Source organism: Dermochelys coriacea, chromosome 1 (genome assembly GCF_009764565.3).
Source record: "Dermochelys coriacea isolate rDerCor1 chromosome 1, rDerCor1.pri.v4, whole genome shotgun sequence".
In the NCBI taxonomy this organism is placed as follows: domain Eukaryota; kingdom Metazoa; phylum Chordata; order Testudines; family Dermochelyidae; genus Dermochelys; species Dermochelys coriacea.
The window spans coordinates 32,449,616-32,471,026 of record NC_050068.2 but is presented as its reverse complement, the minus strand read 5'-3'; the positions used below and the strand labels follow the sequence as shown (position 1 = coordinate 32,471,026).

The 21,411-nt window shown below is 39.8% G+C and overlaps 1 protein-coding gene across 1 annotated transcript; it reads left to right on the top strand.

Annotated features, from left to right (window-relative positions):
- Window positions 1–445: 445 nt before the first annotated feature.
- LOC119858321 (stromelysin-1-like) lies at window positions 446–17,359 on the top strand. The gene is made up of 10 exons (XM_043504198.1): window positions 446–544; window positions 1,601–1,845; window positions 1,958–2,106; window positions 3,114–3,239; window positions 3,732–3,893; window positions 4,081–4,237; window positions 5,950–6,083; window positions 6,651–6,810; window positions 8,268–8,368; window positions 17,181–17,359. Exons 1-10 carry the CDS (start codon window positions 446–448, stop codon window positions 17,279–17,281), a joined length of 1,434 nt encoding a protein of 477 aa, XP_043360133.1. The 3' UTR covers window positions 17,282–17,359.
- Window positions 17,360–21,411: the final 4,052 nt, after the last annotated feature.

Here is a 21,411-nt window from a genome sequence, read left to right as displayed (position 1 = left end):
TACCTTTGAGCATCTGAGAGGTTTCAAGTTAATGGGACTGTTCAGATGCTTAAAGTTAAGGACATTCATAAATGTTTTGAGGCTCAAGGCTGTCTTTTTTAAGTACTAAAATAACATTTTTCTTACTTGAAGAAACAGTGAGTTTCTAAAGGAAAAGAATATCAACCTATTTCCTGACCATTAATCATATTGTCCAATTGCAAAATTTGCAAAGGGGTGGAGTGGGATGGGAGGCAGATTACATGAAATCTATCAAGCTTTTCATGTCTAAACCAGTTATCTGCATATCTTCTGTTGCTAATTGGAAGCTGTTCTAAACTGTGAGTCAGGCTACCCCTGGCTTTATGAAGCACACAAGTACTATATAAACAGGGATATGTGAGAGACTTGTATGTAGCGGGCGGAGATTGAGATCTTCATAAAGACAAGACATAGAAGCAAAAGAATGAAGAACCTTCCATTTCTGCTGTTACTATGTGCAACATCTTGTGCTTTTCCTATACATCCAAAAAGAAAAGCAGAAGAAGATACAAAGCTTGTTCAGGTAATGATTGCAGACACAAAGGACCAGATCCTGAGCTGGAGTTAATTGAAGTTAATGGAGCTATGCTGATTTACACCAGCTGAGGATCTGACCCTATACATGCTGTTGGGGTGAATAGTCGGTTGAGTATTTCCCAAAGAATAGAAGCATGCCCCCCAGGAGGGATGTGACACACTGGCCGTGAAAGGTTCCGCAAGGCTGCCCTTCTAAAATGGTGGGGTGGAAGGGTGGATATGACTTGTTTCATTTTCCTGAAGAGGTTGTTTGGTTTCAAAAGCTTGGAAACTGCTTGCCTTGGGTGCTGTTTTAATGGATGTGCAATGCTCAAAGTGAGGCAATATTTCTGAAGAATAATTCAGCCCTGTCATCATGAACAGTAGAAATTTGCCAGGGGAAGCATCTTATTATTATTTTGGTTTACATTATTTTGCGGGAAGCAATTTAAAATTACAGTGCACCAGTTTAAGGGCTTATACTGCAGACACTTAAATATCTGAATAACTTTACACACAAGTAATCTTAGTGGCTCACTTGTGACTTCTTGGGGGAGTAAAGATAGTCTCATGCATAAGTGGTTGTAAGATCAGGATCTTCATTTTGTCTGAATCATTGCACATGATAACATGTAATGCTATTGGAAAATCATGCTTTCAATCATGTTCTTCAAAAATTTGTTTTTTGTCTGTCTTTAAATACTGCCTGGAGTGCTGGAACAGATAGTAAGCCTAAGGTGTTTTGTCACAAAATGTTCCATTTACAGGGCAAATGTTTATTCTGAATGTGTTCTGAGCATTAATCCTATTGTACAATTGCAAAACGTTCATGCAGAATTCTTGTAGCCACATTAGCACAGAACAAGATAACATCAAGCCATTAATGTAAATGGAAAATGGTAACTAATTTCAGTTTTACAAAGTTTCTAAACAAAGTGAGTTCCTGAGACACAGAGGGAACAAGCAGCAGAAGCCCAGGGTAGATCTCATGTCATAATATTTAATATTATTTTGCAAGATCTAAAAAAGAATCTAGTGTCTTAATAGATATCTGTTTCATCAGAAGTACCTGGAAAATTACTACAGCCTTAAGACAGATGGGAAGCCTGTTTTACGATGGAAAAGTGACAGTCCTATGGTCAACAAAATCAAAGAAATGCAGGAATTCATCGGATTGGAAGTGACTGGGAAATTTGATTCTAACACTTTGGAGGTGATGCAGAAACCCCGGTGTGGAGTCCCTGATATTGCTGATTTCTCCACCTTTGCAGGACAACCAAAATGGGGGAAAAGAAAACTAACATACAGGTAACTAGTCAGTAATATAGGGGTTTTCTTGCATTAAAGGGAGACAAGTTGCTCCAAGTAGATGATAAATATTGTAAAGAACTCAGCTGTTTCTCTATATTAAATTTGAAAGGATTTTGAACTATACACCAGACATGGCTCAAGTTGATGTAGATGCAGCCATCAAGAAAGCTTTTACAGTCTGGAGCAAAGTGATCCCATTGACATTTAACCGGGTTGACAGAGGTGATGCAGATATATTGATCTCCTTTGCAGCCAGAGGTAAATATATATATAGAGAGAGAATCATTGTAAATATTACCATCCAGAGGTCTGTGAAAGATTTGTCCTGAAATTATTATTCATTATTATCATATGTATTAGGATGGGGATCTCATTGTTCTAGGCATTATACAATCACACACAAAAAAACATTCCCAACCCCAAAGAGTTTACAATCTAAGGCCGTGATACTGCAAAGATTTATATCTGTACATAATTTACACACTGTGTGTAGTTCAACAGGACTGTGCATAGTGTATAATGTTTAGCCTGGGTAGACATCTGCACAGAATCAGGGCTTGTGGGTCTTACTCATAGCTTTACTCATGGTAGTTCCATGTAAGTCACTGGGACTACGCACATGCTTATAGTTAAGCACAGGTTGAAGTGCTTTGCTAGATAGGGGCCACAGAGCTCAGTGCTTGGGGCTGGCTCTCCTTCGAGGGCTTTTTCGTGGTGGAGGAGGTCAAACTCCACCCCCTACTGGGATGATGTGGTGGATCCTCAGGGAGATTTCTCCCTCCAAAGCTCTCTTCTATGTGCATAGGAGGTAGCAGGATCCTCATTAGACAAGATGCAGTGGATAAAGAGAACAGAAAGTAGCGGAGGATGGTGGAGGGAACAATAAAAGGTCATCTGATTCTTTTGGTTTCTCACATGCTTGTCTTGTGGTTTGACTATATAACTACAAGTTGTACAACAGCTTGCCATTATTTTTATTTACCTTCCTTTCCTTTGCATTTCTCCTCCCACCAAGCCATTGTACCTGCATTCATGCCCATCTCCAATCCTTGCCCAATTCCCACTGCTTCATGATCTCACTTCCCTTTTGACAGATTTTTGTGTCACTTCCAATTGTTTAGTGTCTGCAGAGCTACTAGAAAGTCAAAAATTTCTGCTTCTCAGTAAAAATTAACAAATAATGGGGTTGTCAAAATTGCATGTAAGAGGAATTTGGAGTGTTGCAAACTCACACAGAGTTCTATTGCACCTTATTCCATTCTTAGTTCACAATGATTTCAATCCCTTTGATGGTCCTGGTGGGACTGTTGCTCATGCCTATGCACCTGGCAATGGTCTTGGTGGAGATGCTCACTTTGATGAGGATGAAGACTGGACCAAAGGCTCACAGGGTATGTAAAACCAACTCTTAATATTACATATCTGGGCTTGGTAGGATTTTCAAAACTAGGCATCTAAAGTTTGACTCCTACATCCATAGTTAGATGCCTAAGTGAGTGGCCGATTTTCAGAAGTGTTGAACAACCAATAGTGCCAAACAAAGTTAGGATCTCCGCACTTTTGAAAACCATCCCACATAATTAGCTTCCTCAGGCCCCAGTTTTCCAAAGGCATCACAACATCTGGACTCCTTCACCCACATTGATCTCTGCTGAAGTTGTTGGGTGCTGGATCAGGCCTACAAGCTCTGCACCTTTGCACTTTTGATGTGCTTCAATGTATTTTCATTGTACTTAGATGTATTTCAACTATATCTGAGTTTACTATAAGCACTAAAAACCTCTATTGTATTGAGTGCAATTGGCTGGCTTGTATTTCACACTGATGGGCAAGAACACGAAAAGACGTAACTTTCTTTTATACTTTTTGTTTGCTGCTTTTAGGTTCCAACTTGTTTTTCGTGGCTGCGCATGAGTTTGGCCATTCTCTGGGACTCTTCCATTCTAGACACCCTGATTCACTGATGTACCCAGTTTACAGATACTTTGATTCCAAGACTTTCCGTCTTCATCAGGATGATATTAATGGCATTCAATACCTCTATGGTAATCAAACATTATTAATCGCTCAATGTTTATAGCCTCTAACAAGTTCAAATAACTTTTAATGAAATCCATATTGAATGGTTGTATTAACTATAGCTTGAATAAAAATGACAGATCCACTGAAGTTATCTGAATTTTAGAATGTCAAATACTAGTTTTATTTTCTTCTCTAAATTGTTTTCCTTAGGACCTTCATCTAACCCCCCTGAAGATCCAACAGAATCTATGGTCTCCATAGAACCCATGGAGCCAACAGAACCTCTACCACCAAACACCTGTGGCTCTAAACTGACTTTCGATGCCGTCACCACTTTCCGAGGAGAAATAATGTTCTTTAAAGACAAGTAAGCTGACTGTCTTAAAGCAACATCACATCATTTGCTTAAATCTTCCTTTAATGGCACAATAGTTTGGAAAAATAAGAAATATTCAAAATTTTGTCCAGCATGTTAATCAAACCAATACCTTTTATTATGTTCAAAAAAGGTTCAGATAAATATCACCAATCTCTCTTCCCAAGTGCCAACAGACCTGCTACTTACCTCTGCACAGAGATGATCATTAAGGGATATTTCCTTAGACTGTAAGCTCTTTGGGTCAGGGGCCCTCTTTCTGTTCTGGATATTTATTCAGTACCTAGGACAACAGGGTCCATAGGTGAGGTCCTTGGTACTACCACAATGCAAATGATGATAAATTCTAATAATAACAACAACACACACTTGCCACACTTATTTCCCATTCTAATCATAGGAGAAAACTTGTCAAATGTAGATAACATTGTGATAACTGTTGAAAAATTCTGACTTCTTCATTGTGACCTCTATATGCTGGACTCTATCATGACATCTAACACTGGCAAGTTTTACTTCGCTACTTGGGTGCTGCAGTATTCCCAGGACAATTCACTGATTAAAACAACTGACCAGAGATTAGCAGTAAGCATGCCAAATCTGAAGCATTCCTCCATGGCAAATCACTAAAACTTGGTGCTCTCAATGTGTTAAAGAGAATAGACTATGCATTCTGAGGACCCCAAAAGAGGAAAGTGGGGTAAAAGGAGGTCTAGTGGAGACCTGGGATATGATATGGTAGGGAATGGGGATTGGGAAAAGGAAAGAGATAAGTATTGGTGGGTAAAGAGAGAGATCTGGTTGCATTAAGAAAAGGGAGGGAGAGGAAGAGGGACAGGATGCAGAGAAGACAGAGAGAAAGTTAGAAAGGGTGCCTTAAAAGACATGGATAATTTTTATATTAGAACAGGTCCCAACATTCAGAATTCAGGAGAACTCAGTTTTGGCCTCTGAACCCACTACTTGGGACTCTAAAGTTAGCCATTTACCCATCTTTAACTGCAGCCTTGTAAACTTTAAAAATTTGCCATCCCAAACACCAAGTCTCCATGCATACCCTTTGCAACAATGATTTTGGATAATGAAATCAATTACTATTGTTATATTTTTATCATTTGTTCAGTGCTGCACAAAGGTGTAGATTGCTCCTGCCAAAAGTCTTCACAGTCTAAAGGAGTTTATAATGTCGTATGCTCACATTCAAAATATACTAGTCCCAGGAGAGCAGGCAAGTAAGTATAGTGAAATCTGCTTTCCCTGAAATCCAGAGATTTATTCAGAGATAAACTCTCTCAGCCCAGAGCCTAGTATGAGTATGTGGAGTAGATATTGGGGGGATACCTGGGGGAAGTGGAAATCCTCTGGTGCCACCCAACTCTACCACCTCCCTTTCTCAGTGGTGTGTTGCAGAACTGAGTCCCATTTCCCTTTTGTATAGCAGAACTGCATTTGTTCCATGCCAGGGAACCCTCTCTAACCTCAGTGGTAAAGGCAGGTTTTAGCCCTAAGTGATTCAAACATCAAAAAGCTAAGTAAATGCATAGAAGACAGGATTTGGGGGCAATGGAATTTGTATGTGTGCCAATATACAATACTCTCTGGGCTGTAGAAATTGTAAACTCTTATTGCCATGATTAGAATCCCACATATTGTTATGTATAAAGATATGATTTAATATGCAAGTTGTACTGTATTTGGATCAGGTACTTCTGGCGGAAACACCCTACAAGCAGAGAAGTTGACTTTAATTTAATATCTTCATTCTGGTCACCTCTGCCATCTGGCTTGGATGCTGCCTATGAAATTACGGACAAAGATGAGACCCTTATTTTTAAAGGTAAGAATTTGAATGTCTGTGTTCTTCTTACATGTGACACCAATGGAATTTACCTGCTTTGAAAATAGTTAAGGAAATTGAACCTTGTATTCTTTTAATGTGATTTCATTAACTCAGTACTAATCCAACGTATTGCTGTTTTGCAATTAAATTACTAACAAAAACCACACTCGGCATCAAAATGCATGTCACTTATTTGATTAATGTTAACAAAGCTAAATTTCCCTAACAAATCAAGCTCTATCCAAGGAAATGTGAAATGCACTTTTTTCTGTAAAACTACTTGTCTAAAAATAGAAGCCCAAATTCATCCTTAGCATTCAAAAGAGTTCCATGAGGGATGGATTTTGCCAGGTGTGTATAAAATACAACAGAAGGCGATGGTCCATTTTTTACTGTAGCCACAGGAAGGACTGGCTTATAGCAAGGAATGCATGTTCTGATCTCTACATTTGTCCATAAAAAGATTGGTTTGATTGTAGTATACAGCTAAAGATCCTACACAAATGTTGTATAATTCACAACAGAAGTTCCTGGCAAAATGTTTTCAGCAACTTTTCTTGATAGGAAATGAATTCTGGATTGTCAAAGGAGATACTATACTGTCTGGATACCCAAAGAAAATCCGTGACTTGGGCTTCTCAAAGGGTGTGAAGAAAATTGATGCAGCTCTTTATAATGCAAATAAAGGGGAAACATACTACTTTGTGTCTAACAAGTATTGGAGGTAAGATTTCATGTTCAACATTCTTGAGTCTCTGGTAATAGGGACCACTGAGCAAACAAAACCCACATCACCAATAACTCTACCCTTAATTTGCCTTATGATGCTTTAGTAGCACACTTGCTAGCCAGCCAGTCTCTTACACTGTCACCACTGCCTGTACAAAAATAATATTCTTTAAAGCAGGTGAAACAGTTCTTTTCAAAATACATAAAGTTTTGCTTAAATTATTTTACTTACATAGAGAAAAAAGATATCTAAAGCTTTACTGCACATTTTAAAACAAACAATAATTCCTAATTATACTGAGTCATAAGTGTGCACAGTGCTTTTATCAGAACCTTTTCTTGGGGTTAAAAAAAGGTTCAGATTATTATCCCCAATTCCTCTGTCCAGTTACCAAGAGATGGCATTATTATGCCACAAAGCATGTGCCATATATTGCGGTGAATTGGCTTGTGTGCATGTTCACCATTCTCTCTATTGGATGCAATCAAAACTGCTCATCTTTGTGTGTCATAACCCATATACTTCTAACAGATAAAGGAGATTCTCTTTTAGCACAAGTAATAGTGACTTATATATGTGGTGCACAATGATGTGACTTGTGTCACTGTGGAATAGTTCTAAGTGGCCATGGTGTTCAGCATAGTGATCACTGTGAAGTGATGATTGCTCAGATCCTGAAAACTATTTAGGTGCCTAGCTCCCAGAGATTTCAGATTTGTTACAGTTTGTAAACTGTATTGGGTGAGTAAAGGATTTAATCTGATCCTCCACTCCTAAAAGTCACTGCTTGGAGAGCTTTGGTCAAGCCATTCATCTTGTTTGAACACAGTTGGTTGTGATTTAATTTCTACATTGAGTAAAAATATTACAACAAAACACTTTGTTATAGTCTGTGTGATGGTAGCACAGTGATAGTAGCCATATGGCACCTCAATGTATGTGATATAACAATGATCCCACAAAACGCAGATTTCTCCTGATAAACACTACTTGTGGACAGTGAACATTGCAATGATATGTTTTTAAGGGTAAGTCTATAGTCTCCTGTTTCCCATACAGTAGCTGATAATTCACTTTTCTACATCCTGCCTATTAGGCAAAAAAAATAATAAACATAATTTTTGCAGATTAGTAATGATTAGTAATGGTTATTAGTAATGATAGTAGTAATTTAGTAATTAGTAATTTAGTAGTAAATTAGTAATGATGTTCAAAGATGCACATGTAATTAACACAAGGGGCCAGCTCCTTAGCTGGTGTAATTTGGTGTAGCTCAACTGAGGTCATTGGAGGTGTGCTGATTTATGTCATCTATGCATCTGGTTTAAGAATAGTTAAGTATTCAGTTAGCTTAGTTCACTGGTAATAGGTTCTCTGTAAAGAGTGGGGCTGGCTTATGCGCCATTTGGCTTATTTTCAATTGTCTTCTTATTGTTTTTAACTTTCCTCAGTTATGATGAAAGAAGACAGTCCATGGACAAGAAGCCAAAGCTGATAAAAGATGAATTTCCAGGAATTAATGGGAAGATTGATGCTGTTTTCCAGTATAAAAGTAAGTGGAAACTCTCAGGGAAGGAAGCATTAAATGGTTCAGAAGTGATAAGAGGCATGGTTAAATGGGGTGCACATGACTGAGAGCCAGAAACTTCTGCATGCTAATCCTTGCTTAATTAATGTTTGGACAGTGCTATGAAAAGATCAGTACTAAGGGACAGATTGGGATACCCTTACTCATGTTGTATTGTACCTTATACCATAAGTAGTTCCACTGAAGTCAATGGGACCACTTGTGAAGTAAAGTATTGCTCAACATGAATAAGGATATCGCACTCTGGCCCTAAGACAATAACAGTAACAGTTACTGTGTTGAGAATAATGATCAGGAATAGGTGGTTTTTTTCCCCTATGTCAGATAGGATATTATTTAGATAAAACAGTTCTGCAAATTGCTGGAGTGGGTGACTCAAATAGAGTTTTCTAGCCCTTTCCAACCTTTATTGTAACTGCTTAATATTTATTTGTGCAATATAGTAATTCAACTTGCTTTTATTCCTAGGGTTCTTCTATTTCTTTCGTGGATCACGGCAGTTTGAGTTTGATCCTATTGCCAAGAAAGTTACTCGTGTCCTAAGGACTAACTTCTGGTTTCCATGTTAAGAACATGAAGTCCTGGAAGATGTATAAAAGAAGTAAACAATACTGTAAATACACCAGGGATTACTTTTCATTAATTAATTTCTAAAACATGTAGTCAAGATTCTTCAGGTTTCAGTGTATGTCCACAAGTCAAATTATAGCTTTTGTACAATCTGCAGTTCTGTAAATAACAGAAATGCAATACTTAGCATGAATCTGAATATATAAATAAATATATATCATATATAGAGATTTTGTATTTACTTGCCAGATAGATGTATTTACTTGCTAAAGATGATAATTTCTTAACTCAAAAAGCGTTGCACCCAACACGGGAATTCTATATTAGATTTCATCTTGACAGATAAAGAGGAACTGATTCATAGAACTAAAAATGAATGGTATTTTAGGTACAAATGCTGATGACTTCATCACATTTATAATATGCAAATAGAATAAAGTCCAGACCAGTAATATGTATATCTATCGATCTATCGATCGATCTATCGATTGTGCTTTAAAAGGGCCAATTTCAGAAAGCTGAAAACAGTTATGAGCCAGATCAGCTAGGAGGAAAAATTTAATCACAAAAATGAGAAAGATAATTGGGGGTTGATTAAGAACACTTTACTAGATACCCAAAACTCCAAATCCCATAACTGAGGAAGAAGGATGATTGGTAAAAAAAACCCACCTGGTTTAGAGATGAAGTGAAGGAAGCTATAAAAATTTTATACATATATATATATATATATATATACACACACATACATATATACACACACACACACTATATATTATATAATTAAATATATATATGAAAAAAGAGGATGATGATATTAATGAATATAAATCAGAAGGTAGGAATTATAGCAAATTGATAAAAGAAGCAAAGAGACACAAGAAGTGATCTATGGCCAGCAAAATTAAGGACAATAAGGAGTTTTTTAAAATATATTAGGAACTAAAGAAATCCTAACAATGGTATTGGCCCATTACTAGATGGGTAGAATTATCAATACTTATGCAGAAAAGGCAGAAGTGTTCAGTCAAAATTTATGTTCTATATATGGGAAAAAACAGATAATGTAGTCCTAACATATAATAACACGCTTTCCATTACACTAGTATCTCAGGAGAATGTTAAACAGCACCTACTAAAGTTAAACATTTTAAATCAGTGGGCCCAGATAACTTGCATCCAAGAGTTTTAAAAGAGCTGGTTGAGGTGGTCACTGGCCCATGAATGCTGATTTTCAATAAGTCTTGGAACACTAACAGTTTCAGAAGACTGAAAGAAAGCTCAAGAAGTGCCAATATTTAAAAGGGATAAATGGGATGACCTGGATAATCATAGTCCTCTCAGTCTGACATTGATCCCAGGCAAGCTGGTGGAGCGGCTGACATGGGACTAGGTTAATAAAGAATTAAAGGAATGTAATAGAATTAATGCCAGTCAACATGGGTTTATGGAAAATAGATACTATCAAACTAATTTGATACCTCATTTTGATGAGATTACTAATTTGGTCGATAAAGGTAATTATGTTGATGTAATATACTTAGCCTCTCCAACTGCACACCCCTAGTTGTCACCAACCACCCCACACTGGGGGTATGTCTTCACTACCAATGTTAAAGCATTGCCACAGAAGCGCTTTAACATGGCTGTGTAGCCATGGCACCACTGGGAGAGAGCTCTCCCAGCGCTATAAAAAACCTACCCCCACGAGGGGAGTAGCTACCAATGCTGGGAGCACGGTGCCCAGCTGGTGCATTGACTACACCGCCACTTTTCAGCACTGAAACTTGCATCGCTCGGGGGGTGTTTTTCACACCCCTGAGTGAGAAAGTTTCAGCGCTGTAAAGTGGCAGTGTAGACAAGGCCTGGAACCCATATGGGTATCAAACAGTTACAACCCATACTCGATGGAGACCACAACCTGAAGGAAATCTTTCCTGAACTCCCACATCTGGCCTTCAAACAGCCCTCCAACCTATCCAAGCTCATCATCAAGCTCCCCACAGACCAAGACACACCTGCACAACGTAGCACCAGAACAACAGATGCAAAACCTGTTGACATATATCCACTTCTACAATGATCAATACTCCCCCGCCCCCACAACACACATTTTAAGATCCAGGGTCCTACACATGCCTATCACTATATGCGACATACCTCATCCAGTGCACTAAATGCCCCAACAACAACTATATGGGTGAAATCAAGCAATCACTACACTCCTAAATGAACCCACACAGGAAAATGATAAAAGCAAAGAACACCTATCACCTGTGGGTGAACACGTTTCACAAGGCAATCACTCTGTATCTGACCTATCCGTACTCATCCTCAAAGGAAACCTGCACAACACTTTCAAAAGATGAACCTGTCATAACTTTGGCTGACATTAAAAATCACAAACTGAATAGAAACACATAGGATTTATAGTTTATTATTTATAGATTTATATTTAATCTGCAACACACTAGCGCCCTCCCCCCCCCCAGCTTTTTCCCCCCTTCCTTTTCCCCCTATGACTACAGAGGTGTTAACAGGCCACTTCACCTTGAATGGTCACTTCAAATATGTGTTAACTTCTTACATTAAATAATTTGTTCCACCTCCTATTTAGCTGTTACACTCTGAGTACATTTCCCAAACCAGAAGAAGAGCTCTGTGTAAACTCAAAAACTTGTGTCTCTCATCAACAGAAGTTGACCCAATAAAAGATATTACCTAACCCACCTTGTCTCTCTAGACAACTCTAAGGCATTTGACTTGGTACCACATGACATTTTGATTAACAAAGTAGAATGATAAAATTAACATGGTATGGATTAAAAGTTTGATAATTCTCAAAATGTAATTGTAAATGGGGAATTATCACTGAGCAGGTGTGTTGCTAGTTTGGTCTCTCAGTGATCAGTTCTTGGTCCTGTGCCATTTAACTGTTTTTATCAATGACCTGGAAGAAAGCATAGAATCATCCCTGATTAAGTTTACCAGATGACACCAATATTGGGAGAGTGGTAAATTATGAAGGGAACTAGTCACTGATTCAGAGTGATCTGGCTCGCTTGGTAAGCAGGGAGCAAACAAACAATATGTGTTTTAATATGGCTAAATGTAAAGCTATACATGTGGGAACAAAGAATGTAGTCTATATTCCAAGGACTTTATCCGAGAAAGCAATGACTTTAAAAAAGATTTGGGGAAATGAACATGAGCTCCCAGTGTGACGTTTTGGCCAAAAGAGCTAATGCAATCCTTGGATGCAAAACCACTGTGATCATCTAGTTTGACCTCCTACATCACAAAGGCCATAACATTTTACCCAGTTTATGCTGCAGTGGAGGGAATTATTTTTCCTACTATGTAACTGAGCACTATTAGGCACAATAACTTGTGGCTGAAGTAGGCCATACCTTTGATAAAGACATCCAGTCATTGAATTAAAGACTCCAGCTGAGGGTGCATTGATTGCTTTCCTTGGTAAACTGTTCCAGGGATAAAACACCCACACTATTAAAAAGAAAAGGAGTACTTGTGGCACCTTAGAGACTAACAAATTTATTAGAGCATAAGCTTTCGTGAGCTACAGCTCACTTCATCGGATGCATTTGTGAGCTGTAGCTCACGAAAGCTTATGCTCTAATAAATTTGTTAGTCTCTAAGGTGCCACAAGTACTCCTTTTCTTATTGCGAATACAGACTAACACGGCTGCTACTCTGAAACCTGTCACTATTAAAAAGGTTGGTCTTATTTTGCACCTTTGTCCATTCAAACACTAACTTGCAATGATGATTTACTGCATTGACGTGCGTGGGTCAGGGATTCACATTGTATATTCACTGTATATTTGCCCCATAGAAGGAATGTGTCTGGTTGAGCCAGTATTGGCCAATATGCCGTTCATGAATGGTTTGGTGGCCCTTCACTGTCTATAGGATTTAAGTTTTAATTAAAATTCCTGTTCTGGCCGTGCTGATGGTGAAGAAGACCTTCCAGATGGAACCCAGTGCAGACCTCTCTGAATATAATTATGGGCAGAAGCAATAGTTCTAAAAGATAATATATTGTTGTCATTTGACTCAATAGAGATTAACTCTGAAGCCTAATGGCAACAAGTCAAATGTCAACATTTTACAATGCTTTACATTTTCCTAAACAACACATAAAATTTCAGTTTTGCAGACCAGCTCAGGTAGGGCTTTGAGGATGTGGTAGGGAAAGGTGCAGAGATGTTTACTGGAGAAGCTGTCAGGAGGTTAGAGTCAAATGGAATGGTGAAGGGATGGGAAGAGTCAAGTGGCCCCTACTGTAGTTCTTTGGGGATGATTTCGGATTAGGGATGTAAGGAAAGGAGGTATCACATCAGTAAGTATAGATGCAGGCTCACAGAAGGTTATCCAGATCTCAGAGAGATGGCAGTGGGTATTCCAGAGAGAAATAGATAGAGAGTGTGACTTATTTCCTGTAGATTCTCTGGAATCTATACAAATCGGGAGATATCTGTGAAGCGGAGTGGCAAACAAAGTATATGACTCTGATGGAAACTCCACCAGGGGATCCCAACTAGTCTTCCCTTCCCAGGTAAATTCCAGCCTGAGATTCAGCAGACCTGGCTGGCACAGAGCGATGTGCCTGCAAGAATGATTAATCTATCCCATATTGTTTTTGTACTCAGGAAACAGCTTATTGGCTTGTAAAGGTGGCACTCCTTTGCCTATCCTTAAAATAGAGTCCAACTGATTTCAGTTGATGACGTTACGTCTGAGACTGTGCAAGTCACTGAGGTCTAACTCAGGAGCCGGCCCCATCTATCACCTGTCAGACTGTTACTGTTTAAATACAACTGACTAATTATACTAATTCAGCATTTATCCCTCTTCCCCTGCCCTCTCCTCACCTCTCTGAATTGAGGGAATATGAGCCTCCTGGCTTTGCTGCTGGCCTGAGCCGACATCACGGAAGTCATGATTTTTTTGGTGAAACTGGGCATTTTCTTTGTTTTATCTGATTGATTGATAATTCTCCTAAAGCCGAATCTACACTGTTTGGTTAAAGAAAAATGTCCAAACATTAGCTATCACCTCATTTACAATAATATACATCAGGAGCTTGTATGAAGTCTTAAACAGGCAAATTTCATGGGGAGGCCTCCTTTTTTTCAAGTTAGTATCAAAACGTGCAGGGCCCCAATGTGAATTTTCTAGCAGTTAAAGAAAGCATGATATACAACGCTGATATACAATAGCACAGTGTATGGCTTTTGTGTTCAATTTTGTGCATAAAAAAGTGACTCATTAGCAAAAGAGCTTGTTTCAGCATAACATTATTCTGCATGAAGATTTTTTTTTATTGCTTCAGAGGAGATGAAAAGCAGACCACGTTAGGGTACAAATGACAGTGCAAGATGTTTGCACATAAATGTACATATTGTCCTCTTAGAACAAATACAGAACTTGCCAGTGCCACCTACTGGTGGAAAGTTATAACTGAATATAGCTCTTGCTACAGCAAATGCTGAAATTGTTAAAACCAGCTCTTTGAATTGCAAATTATTGTTCTTAATTTTCATAGTACTAAAAATGGTATAAATGGAGAAACTATTGGCCAAATTTCCCCCTCATGAAGGAAAACCTGCAAAAGGAGGAAACCCCAATGTGGCTGCTCTTGAGGAATTTCTCCTGCCTTGTTTTGTTGGGAAGTTGGGGGGGGTGTCGAGGGGGAGGGCAGGATCCCCTGAGAGGAAGAGGCCCTGGGTCCAGCCCTTTGGGGATGAAAATCACTAGAACATTTAAAGATTTTATCAGTTACAAATAAGGAACAAAGGAAAGTAGCCTGCAGATTCAAACACAATTTTGAGCTCCAATGTAGACGGGGTCCTAACGTATCAAGAATAAAAAGCTAATGCAGCAAGAATGGGTCCAGCTTTTTAATAGCATAACAGAAATGCCATTTTGTAAATGAGGAAATGTATGTCTAGGGTAAGATCAATGTTAAATATGGAGAGGGGACTCTGAACTGTCTGGGACAGACTAAGTGAAACTCTGCTCGGGATGGTCATAAATGTTTTGATGAAATGTTTTAATCAGTGGAAAATGCTGATTCATTGAAGCCAAACTTTGTGTGGAAATGTATCAGTTTCAGGGAGAGAGAGAAAGCCCCACTCCAGAAGAGGCAATAGTCCAGAGGTTTGGGCACTTACCTCTGATGTGGGTTCAAGGCCTTGCTCTGAACTGGGTAGTGCATAGATTTGAACCTGTGTCTCCCACATCATTGGGGAGTGCCCTAAATATCAGTGTATTTGCTGTTTTTGGGTCTCTCTCTTGCTTTTGTTTTGTTCTGTTTTTAATTTTGAAAGGTCTGTTTTGTTCCACCTATTTCAAAACATTTCACAAAATAGAATTCCTGTTTTCATTGACTTGAAAAGGAGTGCTTCAAGTTAAGCAACCGTGTACATATTTGCATGTCCTCATTGCAGGATCGAGTCCTAATTTAGGATTAACTCTACTGATTAAACCATTGTTATGCATTGTAAGTGAAAGCAGAATAAAGCATCCCGCCTCCATTGGCCTTTGTCAGAACTAATATTTTTTAAATCAAAAGTGACAGCTATCTAATCAAACTTAATCTCTCTGTATCTTTTCTTTCTGAACTAATACCTGAATCACATTGCAATGGCTCTTTGGCTTCTCCACTGAAAACAGTTTAGAATTCAGTTGAATGGAGCTCTTGGAATCACAATATCAGGAACAGCGCTGGAAGGGCGGGAGTGGGGGCTTGCCACTCCAAAATTTGCCTTTATTCCCCGGCAGCCACTCCGTAGCTGCTGCGGCTCTCCAGCCATCCAGCTCTGAAGGCACAGTGGAGAGAATGGTAGCTGCTGGCCGGGTGCCCAGCTCCAGCTGCAGTGGAGAAGTAAGCCCTGGAGGGGTACCGAGGTGCCTGAGAGCAGTCCCCAGTCCGTGTCCCTGCCTGCTGGGGCACGCTGCACAGGGCAGGTGGAGAATCCAGGGCTACCCCACAGAAGCCCAGACTGAACTGCTCTGGCCTGGGCTTCTGTTTCTGAACAGTTGCTGCTCCCCGGGGGCTCTGCCGGCCCCTGAGCTGGGTCCCCCTGCCTGGGCAGCTCTTACCAGCTACGAGCAGCCAGCACCCTGCACTGCCCAGCTCTGGCTTACAGCCTCTGACCAGGCCCCAGGGCAGTGCCACGGAGTGGGCAGGGCATTGAGGCAATTTTCTGTTTGACCCACCTCAGCCCCTCCACTGGGAGCTGGTGCCACCCCTGCATAATATAACAGTAAACCCCTCAAAGATACAGATGACTTTTACTTAATAAATAATATATCTGCTAGGCAGTTGACACTAAGACAAATATGATTTCAGAGTTACACATACAGGTCTTCTGCTTCCCCGTGCTGGTGCTCCACTTTCTCAAGAAGCACTGATTGGCTAGGATGTGGTGGCCAAAGCTGTATGTAAGCAAGAAGAGTATTATTCATTTGGGCAGCCTTGCAAAACTGTCCAGTAAACTCACCAGCTCAGTCTCTAGCTTATCTTTACCACACATGCGGTTCCTACCTGTCCCTGCCCATTCAGCCAAAACTCCTATACACGTGCACACGTACATTCCTGAGGTGAAAGCTCAATGGAAGTTTTGCCATTGAGTTCAATGGGGCCAGAATTTCCACCTCTAGACTCTCTCATATGCACGCAAACCTGAAAACATAATAGCAAGGATTTTAAGAGTTCAGTTAGTTTAGCTCATTCTTAATGGATTTTCTACCAAGAATAGTCTCAATTATGTGTCAGGGTTTGTTTTTGACTTTTTAAATGTCATTTATTTACCATACATAATAAATATATTTCTTCTGTTCAGATACGATGAAAACAGTCGGTCCATGGATCAGGGTTATCCAAAGAAGATAATCAATGACTTCCGAGGAATTAGCAAAAAAATTGATGCTGCTTTCCAGCATGAGTAAGTAAAACAAATCTTTAAAAACAGTTTACTCTGCTGGAATATTTGTGCTTCTCTAGGTTGAAGAAATCTTTTAAAACACAATCATTCATATTTTCACTACTGTACTAAAATCAGAAATTAACACAAATGAATATGTAGGTACGTCAATGTTATATTTTGCTTTATAGAAATATTTGTTGGAAAACATTTCCCCTATAAAAATATAACATTCAATTTATTTTTATTACTAGGATACATCTATTTCTTTCAAGGAAGAAGACAGTTCCAGTTTGATCCTAACATCAAGAGAGTTGTCAGTGTCATGAAAAGCAATAGCTGGTTTAATTGCTGATTAATTCCATTGATTTCCTTCTTGTTTATTGTTATTGTTTTATACGCAGTATTATTAATCTATTAATAGATGTTAAAAGGAGAGGAATTATTTAAGCTCAGCACCAATGTGGACACAAGAACAAATGGGTATAAACTGGCCACCAGGAAGTTTAGACTTGAAATCAGACGAAGGTTTTTAACCATCAGAGGAGTGAAGTTTTGGAATAACCTTCCAAGGGAAGCAGTGGGGGCAAAAGATCTATCTGGTTTTAAGATTCTACTCGATAAGTTTATGGAGGAGATGGTATGATGGGATAATGGGATTTTGGTAAGTAATTGATCTTTAAATATTCAGGGTAAATAGGCCAAATCCCCTGAGATGGGATATTAGATGGATGGGATCTGATTTACTATAGAAAATTCTTTCCTGGGTATCTGGCTGGTGAATCTTGCCCATGTGCTCAGGGTTTAGCTGATTGCCATATTTGGGGTCAGGAAGGAATTTTCCTCCAGGGCAGATTGGAGAGGCCCTGGAGGTTTTTTTGCCTTCCTCTGTAGCATGGGGCATGGTTGACTGGAGGGAGGCTTCTCTGCTCCTTGAAGTTTTGAACCATGATATAAGGACTTCAATAGCTCAGACATGGGTGAGGTTTTTCATAGGAGTGCGTGGGTGACATTCTGTGGCCGGCGCTGTGCAGGAGGTCGGACTAGATGATCAGAATGGTCCCTTCTGACCTTAGTATCTATGAATCTATGAATCTATAAAAAATCAAAAAAATTGTACTGTTCTCTGGCCTGATCCTCCGGGAGTTCTGTCTGAATAACTACAGGATGTTATAGTACTGTCATGATGTAATTTATTGTATTATTTTAGGCCAGACTTTCGATTACCCATAAAGTATTTTATATTTGTCCTACCACTTCCTGTGTCTTGTGATCATCGCCACTGCTCAAGAGCTACACTCTGCTTCCAAGCACAGGCTGAGTAAATGGACTGTGCACAAGAAACTTACATGGAGACTTAGGGGGTAAAAATCTTCCCCCAACTCAAAAGCAGAAAATGGAGCAGCCACATTGCCCTAGGCTGCGTTACCATCCATGGCCCACTGGAAAATTTCTGTGGAGCCAATATATCCCCTCTCTCATCAATCCATTAGTCATACTCAAACCTCTCCCCTTCCCAGCCCACCCGACACCCAGATTTCTCTCCATGGCCAACTGCTGAGCTCTGCTTCTCTGAACTTCATGTCATCCTTTTTGTCATAGAGTGGAGCTGCATTACCATGTAACATATCTTTGCAAAGGTTATGATCTACTGAATATATTCATTCTATTTGTATGCATCTATCATTTTTATATCTGAAGTTATGAGCGTTGGCTCTATGCTTGTATTTAAAGTGTTTGCTGTAGGAAACACATAAGGAAGGTTTGGCCTACATATTGTGAAAGGCTTATTCAAGTAATTGGGAGTACTTAGCTAACAATGGACTTTGGGAGATACCAATCCACATCTGAGCTTTCCTGGGAATGTTCAAATTAACATGTAAACAATGGTTGTGGCCTGCAAAAAGCGGAATCATTCATGGACATTTGACTTGCCCAGGTAGCTACAAACTCCATCTTGCTGCTGTGATTTTGCACAGAAGAACAACAGGGTTTCCACCCACAAGAGAGAGAATATAAAAGGCTCTGAAAGCCTCTCCATTTTGTCTTCAGTTGGCTCATGAGATGGCCTCTCCACCCCAAAGAGATGCCTGAGATAAACTGGAACAAAGGACATTAACTACAGGGGTGTGAGTGATTGCTGGACCCAGGCCATAAACTACAACGTTGGTCTGGAAAGGACTGTACCTGAAATAACGTCTAGGGTGAGAAGTTGGTATTTATAACTAGATCCTTAGTGTGTATTAAGTTAGCCTTGCGTATTTTGATTTATTTTACTTAGTAACTTACCTTGTTCTGTCTGTTATTACCTGGAACCACTTAAATTCTACTTTTTATACTTAATAAAATCACTTTTGTTTAATAATTAACCCAGAGTAAGTGATTAATACCTGGGGGAGCAAACAGCTGTGCATATCTCTCAATCAGTGTTATAGAGGGTGAACAATTTATGAGTTTACCCCGTATAATCTTTATACAGAGATAAAGGGATTTATTTGGGGTTTGGATCCCATTGGGAGCTGGGTATTTGGGTGCTGGAGCGAGGAGCACTCTTTAAATTGTTTTCAGTTAAGTCTGCAGTTTTGGGGGCAGACCCTGGGTTCAGACCCTGGGTCTATGTTGCAGCAGGCTTGCATGTCTGGCTCAACAAGGCAGGATTCTGGAAGCCCAAATTGGGCAGAGAAAATGGGCTCAGAGTTAGTCTCAGCACATCAGGTGACTGTCCCAAGGGGAGCTCTGTGACCGAACCCATCACAAGGTGAAACAAAAATGTTCAGAGCCATGAAAAGGAGAACAAGTAGCTTAAACTTGATTCATTTGGAGAGCAGAACAGTGATGGGATTTAAGCACTGGACAGACATAAAGCAATAGGAGAAGAAGATTCCACAGAAAAGCCATAAAAGTAGCTAATTCAGGCAAATCTAGTGGCCCAGAACCTAATTCTAAAATACTGGGCTGCAGATGATGTTTCTATGATATAGTTGCCCTCAAAACTGCATATGTAATTTCTAAAATGAGAGAGTAATGAATAACAGATGATGAATAAAAAGTTAACATTCTTGTTTACATGCATACTTTTCTTTGCATGCGTTATGAGTATTCATAAAAAGAGTAGCCGTTTCTCCCAGATAGGAGTGAAACCCTTTCACGTGAATGCTAGCAAATAATAAATAACAAAAGGTTGAAATTAGAGCTGATTGCAAAATAGGAGCTTTTTCCCAGTGCAAATTTCTTCTCTTTTTTTTTTTTTTTTTGGTTAGAAAAACTGAATTTGTAGGCAAAAGCCACTTTCTGTGAAAAATCGTTTTCCATTAAAAATGTTATGTAATTGAAAGGCCAGTTTTCCATTGAAAAATAGTTTAGATGGAAGTTTTTGACCCGCCTTAGTGAAAATGAACTGTCATTTAGCATTTGAGGGAACATTCACTGTATTTGCAGTATTCTATCAGTTCTACTTATAAACATAAGACATGTAGGAATTACTACACCAAATCAAAATAGTGATTCATGTCTCATTTATGGAATAAGTTGCACACAAGATGAATTTCTTCCTAATTTCAGGCAGCTAGGGACTGCCATATGTCCTGAAGCATGAGGGTTATAATTTTTTAAAAATACATTGTAAAATATGGATGTTCTTCTTCCTGTGAGAACAGTACTATTAAGTGAATAAAACACATATTGGTTAAGTAATTTTATTTACTCAGCTATCTATAGTATGTTTCTTAACGATTAGTTGAATTTAATTTAGCTGAGGATTCCCCTATGCTGGAGCAGTGGTTCTCAACAGGGGGTCTGCGGCCCCCTGGGGGTGTGCAAACCCTTTGGGGGGCTGCGGGGCCCCATGGCTATAACCCAGAGCCCGAACTCCAGCACCTCCAGTGGGGTTTGAAGCCAGGACCCTCGGAGTTGGAGCCGCAGGGTTGAAGCCCTCATCCCTGGCACCCCCTGTGGGGTTGAATCCCTGATCTCAGCACCCCCTGTGGGGCTGAAGTTGGGAGCAGCTGGGCTGAATTACTGAGCCCCAATGCTCCCCAGGGGGCAGAATCCCTGAGCCCATGGGCAGAGTTGGGGGGCACGGGGGTGTTGCCCCCCCAAGCAACAGTAGGCAATCCCAGGGCAACTCCACACACCCCTCTCCATCTCCTTCTCTACCCACCCCCTGGCCAGGTCACAGGTGGGAAGCCGGAGCCAGGTAGTGTGGGGCAGCTGCTACTCTGGCTGGTGCCATGGAGCAGGCAGCCATGGCGTTCCCTCATCTCTTGCTGCTCCTGCTGGTGCAGGGAGTTGAAGTTGCTCCTCAGCTCCCAGCACTCTTTGTTCGATCTTCTTTCATAGGTCATGTTTTCTAGACCTTTAATCATTTTTATTGCTCTTCTCTGGAATTTCTTTGTCCTTAAATGCTTTTTCCTCAGAAAGAAAAAGGTTGAGAACCCCTGTGCTAGGGGATTTCTCAGCTGGTTTAAGGCTGGCTGGAGTACAGGG

Excerpts from the sequence above, each read along its gene's own strand:
- LOC119858321 (XM_043504198.1), top strand. The coding sequence starts at position 446 with ATGAAGAACCTTCCATTTCTGCTGTTACTATGTGCAACATCTTGTGCT. Across the intron at positions 4,238-5,949 it reads ATAATGTTCTTTAAAGACAA|GTACTTCTGGCGGAAACACC; the intron begins GTAAGCTGACTG and ends TATTTGGATCAG. Across the intron at positions 8,369-17,180 it reads TGCTGTTTTCCAGTATAAAA|GATACATCTATTTCTTTCAA; the intron begins GTAAGTGGAAAC and ends TTTTATTACTAG.